The 9448-nt window shown below is 38.0% G+C and overlaps 2 protein-coding genes across 3 annotated transcripts in view; one reads left to right on the top strand and one right to left on the bottom strand.

Annotated features, from left to right (window-relative positions):
• Positions 1-6464, top strand: part of LOC123092201 (ATP-dependent DNA helicase MER3 homolog) — an 8928-nt gene extending 2464 nt beyond the window's left edge. For both annotated transcript variants that reach the window (XM_044513900.1, XM_044513901.1), the window contains exons 9-27: positions 129-150; positions 245-457; positions 573-729; positions 814-865; positions 1339-1410; positions 1512-1561; positions 1679-1796; positions 1876-1939; positions 2020-2103; positions 2675-2800; positions 2887-3083; positions 3163-3351; positions 3438-3686; positions 3761-3810; positions 3923-3940; positions 4352-4434; positions 4530-4809; positions 5114-5157; positions 5265-6464. In XM_044513900.1, the coding sequence (XP_044369835.1) occupies positions 129-150; positions 245-457; positions 573-729; positions 814-865; positions 1339-1410; positions 1512-1561; positions 1679-1796; positions 1876-1939; positions 2020-2103; positions 2675-2800; positions 2887-3083; positions 3163-3351; positions 3438-3686; positions 3761-3810; positions 3923-3940; positions 4352-4434; positions 4530-4809; positions 5114-5157; positions 5265-6247 (3051 nt within the window). In that variant the 3' untranslated portion in view covers positions 6248-6464. The remainder of the gene's footprint in view (positions 1-128; positions 151-244; positions 458-572; positions 730-813; positions 866-1338; positions 1411-1511; positions 1562-1678; positions 1797-1875; positions 1940-2019; positions 2104-2674; positions 2801-2886; positions 3084-3162; positions 3352-3437; positions 3687-3760; positions 3811-3922; positions 3941-4351; positions 4435-4529; positions 4810-5113; positions 5158-5264) is intronic.
• A 1539-nt stretch (positions 6465-8003) lies between these two features.
• Positions 8004-9448, bottom strand: part of LOC123090108 (ATP-dependent DNA helicase MER3 homolog) — a 3274-nt gene continuing 1829 nt past the window's right edge. Inside the window, exons 8-12 of the mRNA XM_044511560.1 lie at positions 9300-9321; positions 8993-9205; positions 8721-8877; positions 8585-8636; positions 8004-8111 (exon numbers count right to left, since the gene is read on the bottom strand). Coding sequence (XP_044367495.1) covers positions 8004-8111; positions 8585-8636; positions 8721-8877; positions 8993-9205; positions 9300-9321 — 552 coding nt within the window. The remainder of the gene's footprint in view (positions 8112-8584; positions 8637-8720; positions 8878-8992; positions 9206-9299; positions 9322-9448) is intronic.

The following is a 9448-nucleotide window of genomic DNA, read 5'->3' on the forward strand; positions in this document are numbered from 1 at the left end:
AGGTTAAGTAGGAGTGTTCAGATATATTCTATCATACTTTGTGCACAACATTTTTCTTCTGAATAATGTTGGACACTGTACTGAATCAATAAATTTAACTTAATTTTCTTTGTTTTTTCAACTTTCAGAGGCTACAAAGTTTCATATTCGGTAAGTCATATCTCCCCATCTGTCAATTACACTGCTCATAAGTTACATTATTGAAATTGAAGTGATCAAAATAGAAAGCGAATATTGAATACAGATATACTGATGCAACACTCGAGAGGGAAGTCTGCACTTGTTTTCTGTTCTACAAGAAAAGGTGCACAAGAAGCAGCACAGTGCCTCTCACAAACTGCGGGGTCTCTTGGCTATTCAAATCCATTCATGAAATCTATGCAGCAGTATGAACATCTACGAGAGGCTTCCTTAACCTGTAGTGACAAGCAGCTGCAGTCTTGTATCGTACATGGAGGTCATGTTGAATCTTGTTCTCTGGGCACCCATGACCTTCCTAATTTTTTTATCTGGACACTCACGTTAGTTGTTTCCTAAATTTACACTGACGTTGTCGTATTTCCAAATTTCAGTTGGTTTCCATAATGGTGGTCTTTGCTTAAAGGATAGGAGTCTTGTTGAGGGTCTTTTCGTGAAGGGTGATCTTCAAATTCTATGCACGACAAATACTTTGGCACATGGCATCAACTTACCTGCACATACAGTAGTGATAAAGTCGACACAATTTTTGTGAGAACCCTTTTTCTAATATGACAGCATTCTACCTACCCTCTGTTCTTTTATGATATTTTCTGATTTCCATACATTTTGTAGCAACAAAGAGAAGGGCTCGTATGTAGAATATGAGAGATCCATGGTGCTTCAGGTGTGCTATCAAGTCTCAGTTGCTTCTGCAAAATAGCATTGTAATAAACAAAGGATATGCACCGCCAGACATTTATTTGCTATGTATTTTTTTTCTTCTAGCCTTAATGATATGCCTGTTGCTTAAGGTGTTTTTACTTGCTTACCTGATTACAAATGAATATAAATTTAAGAGACAGGTTAATAAATTTAGCTCAGGCCTCAGTAATATCCATATATTATTATATGTAAACTTTCCTTTGAATAACTAAGTTGGTTCTTGCTTGTTGCTGCAAATGATTGGATACGCTAAATTCTTTTTCATGCACGCAAGTTGATTTAGTTATCCTGTAATGCGTTATTATATTTAGTTAAAATTAACATGTATTTGACTCAACGGTCAAGTTATTTTACATTTTGTATTTCAAATAGGAAACAGTGTATGTGATAATGCCCTTGCTTCTGACAGAGCCTCTTTTTTTCGGTCATTCACAGATGTGTGGTAGGGCTGGCCGTCCACCATTTGATGATACTGGAACAGTTGTAATTATGACAAGAAGAGAGACAGTAATTTTCCTCTGTTTTCCTCTCTTGTTAATTCTGAAATACCCTTGACAGGAAAATGCTTCCTGGTTTTTGGTCTAACCTGTCATAAATTTGTCTCGTAGGTCCATCTATATGAGAACCTTCTCAGTGGATGTGAAATGGTGGAGTCTCAGTAAGTTCTTTTATGTTCAGTTGAAAAGTTCTTACGTGATATTTTAACTGAAACTTAACTCTGTCATGCCTGGTACTTCATTTGAAACTCCTGGCTGATTATAGATACTATGACCAGGTTGCTGCCATGCGCAGTGGAGCATTTAAATGCAGAGATTGTTCAGCTGACAGTGTCTGACATAACTTTGGCAATTGAATGGCTCAAGTGCTCATATTTGTACATCAGGATAAAAAAGGCATGAACGTACTACTCTTGATCTTTAAATCTCTTTCGTTTAAATGTATGCTCTAATTCATGTCAAAATAAATTATCAGAACCCTGAGCACTACGGAATTAAGAGAGGGATTCCTCGTGATCTCCTTGAGAAACAAATGAGAGGTATCTTTTGTGTGCTTTGTTGACTTAATGGTTCTCTCATGAATTCATGAAATAATTATCTTTATGGATTGAATTTACAGATATATGTGTTGAGAAGATCCACGAGTTGGGTGAGTATGGGCTAATTTGGACAGATGGAGATGGTTTCAGTCTAAAACCATTAGGTAAACTTTCCATATTGCAAGAAAATTACAATCGAATGGCATCATATGCAACAGCTTTCATTATAAAAGCATAAGCTTAAGTGTTTCATCAAGTTTTCCAAATCCCTTCTATGTCTGATGTTTGGCCAAGTGGAATCTTGTATCCCTTCTAATACTAACATTATTGCATTACTATTTCTGCAATTTATTTTTTGGAAAACACGGAACTATTATCAGTAATATACTAATATCCACATTTCTATGTCTATATATTAAAGAATGATTATTTCTGTATTTTCACCTCTTTGCAATACCCACATTATACTGGAGTTCTTATGGGATAAGTTTATTATACAAAGTTGTATTAGAAAAGGTATAGGTACTCAGAGAAATATCAGAGGGTTGGGCATGCATTGTGAAATGTTATAACTCTGCTATTAATTTTCTGGTGGTCCTGAATTCATTTGTCCTCACATACTGTACTTCATTGCTATTTAGAAGTTACAGTTCCAGTCAGTTGCATCAGTTGCATATGTATCTGTATTTCATCTGCACATCAAATAACGCTTTTGGTATGTATCTTTCTACTCAGAACCTGGGAGGCTGATGACAAAATTCTATTTAAAGTTTGACACGATGAAGCTTATTGTCAAAGCTTCTGCATGTTGCAGTTTGGAAGATTTATTGCATATCATCTGCCGCTCTGCAGAGATTTCTTGTAGGCAGCTCTATATATTTTGATTTTAATAAGTTAGTCTGTGTAGTGAATTAGTGATTTGATTTTTTTTCTTCTGGAATTTCAAGGGATCCAACTACGTCGAAATGAGAAGAAAACTCTAAATGACATAAACTCAGATAAAGAGGGGAGGCTTCGATTCCATGTTGTCAGTGAGAATGGGAAAAAGAAGAAGCGTATCCAGACAAGAGAAGATAAAATATTTGTATTAGCGAATGACTGTTTAACTGGGGACCCCCTAATGCATGATTTATCCCTCAACCAGGTTGGTTGTTTATTTAGCTTTAAACACATTTTAATATTATTTCCATTCCTTCTAATTTTTTTTGGACTTCTGCATGCAGGAAACAAATTCAATATGCTCAAATGGATGTAGGATTGCCAAATGCATGAAAGAATATTTTATATACAAAAGGAGTTACAGATCTGCCATAAATTCTATGCTCCTTGCAAAATGCCTAGACCAAAAACTTTGGGAAAGCAGTCTATTTTTACTCAAACAACTTCCTGGAATTGGAATTGTTACAGCGAAGGTTATTAATTTTGAACCATAATTATTTAGGCACTCTATATACAAAAACTGCATAATTAACTGGTGAGTTTACGACTGCTATCCCAGGCACTGAAGGCTGCTGGAGTTGATTCCTTCGAGAGCCTGGCAACTGCTGATGCTAGAAAGCTGGAAAGTGCAACGGGACGAAATTATCCATTTGGAAATCAGATAAAGGAGTCCTTGTCGTCATTACCGCCAAAAATTGACATACAAATTGAGGATGCTGGAAACAGACAGGGGAAATCAACCATTACTGTGACACTAAGCCGGCAATCACAGGCAGTTCGATCCAGTAAACAGAACTATGTTGACATGGTACATCTTTTAGCTTATTTTCTTATCATCCAATACTGCTTAAACCTAAAAAATATTAAACTATTGTTTGTCAGATTGTGGGCTCAGAGGAAGATAATATGATCCTTTTTCATGAGAAAATAAGGTCAGTGGTTTTATTTTATAATCTTGGTGTCCTTTATGGTCTTTTTTTTCTCCTGATGGGTGGTTTTGTTTTGTTTTGGTTATTCCTGCCATCATTCAACTCTTCCTTGAAGGGCTCGAGAGTTTTCCAGGTAATACTTCTGAAATCCTGTTATTTCAGCAAACATTTGAACCATTGTTATCTAAGTAGACAAGCAAATGAACTCTAACTTTACTGCTATAAGTCGGTACATTGTAAATGCTTTGTTGCTCCTCCAAGGAAGATATTCTTTCCGTTACATTTGTATTTTAAATAGATTATTCTAGCAGGTAGCAGAATCTGGTAGCAACCTCACCTTTTTGGTTAGACTATTACTTGTTCTGCTAAGCACCAAATAGCACCTCTGTTTGATACAGCAAACGAACATAGCACAGTGATAGCAAAGATGAATAAAATCGCTCAACTAGATACCAACGTTCAAGGATCTTGCTATACTCTCTGACACCCAAGCCAAAGCTAAGTTGCTCCTAGTTACTCTCACTGGCTATTTTGTTAAATGCAGCCCATATTCTGTAAAACTTTTGGTGCCATGCCCCCAGAGTGCCAGGGTGACTCTGAAGGTAGATCTGATTTTTGAAGAACACGGTAATGTCTCCAACAGATAATTATTGTTTGACAAATAAAAGGTCATTTTACAATTTTATGCTGACATATATTGTGCATAAATTTTTATTTTGAAGTTGGTATTGATATCCACAAGAAGCATGTGGTCAGCAGGGAGGATGATGTTCATGTGACAAAAGCATATGGGACAGAAAAGCAAAAACCCTTGATCAGTCTTCCTGCTGATATTTGTTTGGTTAGCTCCAGGACAGCTGAAACAAGTCCAGCTCAACCTCATATTGGACGGAGCCCACTATCAAAAGAGGTTTGCGTTATAGAAGACGATGATGGTGCCAACGTTCCAGACAAAGTTGACAATATGCCGGGAACGAGAACATTTAACAACTTGGCTTCACTGTAAGTTTTTAACCTACTATATGGACTCCTCCAAGAATTCTAGAATTGGCTTGCATTCATCAGTGTAGCTGGGAACAGAACATTTGCCTGATTGGCCATTAGTCTAGTGTTTAGTACAGAAAATATCCGCTAGGGTTCTTTAGAAGCAAATATTTGCAAGGCTGCCTTAGGTCACCAGAGAACTGCTATGGTTCACAGCTTTTGTTGAAACTTTGATCACATGTCAGATTTTGATCTTTCTTCCATGTTCTTTGAACCTTCTCTGAGTATTAACTATTCTGAGGTGATATTTTGATGACTACAGAGAGGTTCCCAGCTTTGACCTAATGCTTGAAGAAGATAATGGAGGTAACACGATGTTATAAAACACCATACCTGCTTTGTTTGACTTGCACTCCAGTCAGCAAGATCTACTTTGTTTACTTTTCTAAGCGAAATGTTTATGACATTCCTAGATATGCAAGATGTGTCGTTTCCTGAACCAGCAAAAGCAGACTGCAGAAGTGCCACCAGCAACACAATTTTTGATCACATACGCAAGAAATCCAGAGATTTTCCAACACTGATGTTATCAAAGTCGATGGATAGCTCTTATGAACCTTTGATACTGAAGAAGATGAAGACATCGAGGGGACAGTTTAACTTGGATCAGGGAATCCTGCATGCGAATGAGGTCACACCAATGGATTCTGAACATTCCGAGCTTAGAGTCTCTCCGACCAATACAGCCGAGAAGTGTCGGAGGATCCTGAGCAGAACTTCAGAGAAGAGCTGCTCTCTGTTTGCAGAGAAAGTTTACAGCCCATTTGAGAAGAGCAAGAGCCTGAGTAGAATTCCAGATGAAAACTCTGTTCAATTTGCTGACAGAAGGGGCAGCCTGTCTGAGAAGAGCAAGAGCCTGAGCAGAATTCCAGATGAAAACTCTGTTCAATTTGCTGTCAGAACTGACAGCCTATCGGAGAAGACCAAGATCTTGTGGACAGCAGCTGATGAGAACTCTCATCAATTTGGAGGCAAAAGGGACAGCCCATCTGAGAAGAGCAAGATCCTGATGAGACCTCCAGATGACGGCACTCTTCAATTTGCAGGCAGAAGGGGCAGCCCATCCGAAAAGAGCAATGTCTTGAGCAGAACTCGTGATGAGAACAGTCTCCAGTTTGCAGCTAAAAGGGACAGCTCATCCGCGAAGAGCAATGTCTTGAGCAAAACTCCTGACATGGACTCTGCTCAGTTTGCCGGTAGAAGGGACAACCCGTCGGAGAAGAACAAACTCTGTTCCAGCAGCCCCTTCCCAGATTTGCAGGCTACGAGGCAAGCTCCAGCCACAGTTCAGCCTCTCAGGATTCAAGACTACTGCAAGGATATATTGGCGAGCTCAAAGGGCAGTGGAACTGGCGAACCTTTCCTTGGTTTCAAGAGTGTCTTTTCCTTCCTCTGATCCTGTGAGTATCTTGTACAGGTCTGCTCAGTGTTGTGCTCGAAATATGGCACGGTGACCTGCCAGAGGCGTTAGCTAGACAATTTCTGATGATTAGTAGCGTATAGCGTTGTAGTATATTCGAATACCTTTCTGGGCTGTGTACAAATGGTAGTGTGAATATAATGCATAGTATTAAACACAATGCGTTCAGTGCAATACGCTTCCCTGTTGTGTACTCCCTCAGTTCCTAAATATAAGTTTTTGAAGAGATTCCACTATAGACCACATACGGAGCAAATTGAGTGAATCTATATGCTAAAATGCATCTAGATACATCCGTATGTGTTTCATAGTGAAATCTCTACAAAGACTTGTATTTAGGAACGGAGGGAGTACAAATATTTGTCTCTGAAAGGAAGTCATGCATGGGCATTAGAACTCGATGCTTAATTTTGAAGGATACTCGTCATAAAATTGTGTTTTATGTTTATACTTGACTCTTCTGCAAACTTAACTCCCAATAATTTCAAGGTGCTGAGAGGGTGGAACTAACCCACCCCCTCCCAATAATTTTGTCCTGCTATATCTCTTATCCTTTTGCATTTGCATATATAAACCTCATTTCAACTTTATTTCAATATTATATTTATTCGAACCTTGATGTTCCTAATGAACACATGATGCATTTTTTTGGTTTCAATTCAAACACAGTTTGCACAAAAATTCAACCAAAAGGAATTGTTAGAGTACTACATATATCATAGTCATCATCATACTAGTTCATCCAAAACACCAAAAGCAACAACATAGAACATAGAGCATAAATCAAATTCCATCAACCCCATCCCCCCGGTTAAATTGGAGTTAGGGTTTAAAAGATATGAATATTTTTTGAAGCATTTGAATCTGTCTCTAAACATCATTTAAAAATGCTTAATAGGTAAAAAGAACATCATATTCAGATTCTACACATTTTTCTAAACAATTTTCATATATAATATGTTAAAATTGGAGTTACGGTTTAAAAGATATAAATATAAAAAACATTTGAATATGTAAAAAAACATTATTTTCTAGATGGACGGCGGTCAACCGAAACCTCATGGGGTTTTATGCAAAAAGCAAAACATTTTTCATTCTCACTTAAAATAGGACTGTGGGTTGATTAACTGAAACCTCAGGGGGATTTCTACAAAACGCAAATCTTTTTTATATTTTCACTTAAGACGGGACTGCGGGTTGATTTTAGAAAAGTGCGGGGGGTTTTCTGCAAAAAGCATGACAGGCGCCCAGGAGAACTCCACCCTTTATTATTAGGTAAAGATTCAAGTGTCATGCGAGCCACGGAGAAGGTCGTGCATAAGAGAATATCTACACCATCCAACAACTAAGAGGGGAGCATGGAAATGCTACAATTGTAGTCAATTAATAAAGGAGGTGTTGAATGTCAAAAAAGAGGGGAGCATGGAAGAAAAGGAGAAAGGAAAGTTTCTTCCACGCAGTCAGACCGTACGGGCCAAATCAACCGGACAATCCAGGCACCACGTCGAGTGCACCTAGACACGGACTGGGACATCCCCCGAACCGTTCGGCGGTGGAACCATCGCTCGTGGTAGTTGATGCTCACACTGTCCCGCGATGGAGTCGTCATTTCGCAAAAGCTATATCTCGCTTATAGCGAGTGTAGCTTCGGTCTCGCCTTAAGCATATCTGGGCACTACATTGTTGGCTTTCAATGTTCTTTCTTCTCCTTTTCAATTTCTTTTCTTATTTTCTATTTCTGTTTGGTTCTTCTGGGCATAATTACAACTGTCTCTCTTCTTGTCATAATTACAACTGTTCCAGTATCATCAAATGGTGGACGGCCAGCCCTACCACACATCTGTGAATGACCGAAAAAAAGAGGCTCTGTCAGAAGCAAGGGCATTATCACATACACTGTTTCTTATTTGAAATACAAAATGTAAAATAACTTGACCGTTGAGTCAAATACATGTTAATTTTAACTAAATATAATAACGCATTACAGGATAACTAAATCAACTTGCGTGCATGAAAAAGAATTTAGCGTATCCAATCATTTGCAGCAACAAGCAAGAACCAACTTAGTTATTCAAAGGAAAGTTTACATATAATAGTATATGGATATTACTGAGGCCTGAGCTAAATTTATTAACCTGTCTCTTAAATTTATATTCATTTGTAATCAGGTAAGCAAGTAAAAACACCTTAAGCAACAGGCATATCATTAAGGCTAGAAGAAAAAAAATACATAGCAAATAAATGTCTGGCGGTGCATATCCTTTGTTTATTACAATGCTATTTTGCAGAAGCAACTGGGACTTGATAGCACACCTGAAGCACCATGGATCTCTCATATTCTACATACGAGCCCTTCTCTTTGTTGCTACAAAATGTATGGAAATCAGAAAATATCATAAAAGAACAGAGGGTAGGTAGAATGCTGTCATATTAGAAAAAGGGTTCTCACAAAAATTGTGTCGACTTTATCACTACTGTATGTGCAGGTAAGTTGATGCCATGTGCCAAAGTATTTGTCGTGCATAGAATTTGAAGATCACCCTTCAGGAAAAGACCCTCAACAAGACTCCTATCCTTTAAGCAAAGACCACCATTATGGAAACCAACTGAAATTTGGAAATACGACAACGTCAGTGTAAATTTAGGAAACAACTAACGTGAGTGTCCAGATAAAAAAATTAGGAAGGTCATGGGTGCCCAGAGAACAAGATTCAACATGACCTCCATGTACGATACAAGACTGCAGCTGCTTGTCACTACAGGTTAAGGAAGCCTCTCGTAGATGTTCATACTGCTGCATAGATTTCATGAATGGATTTGAATAGCCAAGAGACCCCGCAGTTTGTGAGAGGCACTGTGCTGCTTCTTGTGCACCTTTTCTTGTAGAACAGAAAACAAGTGCAGACTTCCCTCTTGAGTGTTGCATCAGTATATCTGTATTCAATATTCGCTTTCTATTTTGATCACTTCAATTTCAATAATGTAACTTATGGGCAGTGTAATTGACAGATGGGGAGATATGACTTACCGAATATGAAACTTTGTAGCCTCTGAAAGTTGAAAAAACAAAGAAAATTAAGTTAAATTTATTGATTCAGTACAGTGTCCAACATTATCCAGAAGAAAAATGTTGTGCACAAAGTATGATAGAATATATCTGAACACTCCTACTTAACC

The sequence above is a fragment of the Triticum aestivum genome, chromosome 4B (genome assembly GCF_018294505.1).
Source record: "Triticum aestivum cultivar Chinese Spring chromosome 4B, IWGSC CS RefSeq v2.1, whole genome shotgun sequence".
NCBI classification, from domain to species: Eukaryota; Viridiplantae; Streptophyta; class Magnoliopsida; order Poales; family Poaceae; genus Triticum; species Triticum aestivum.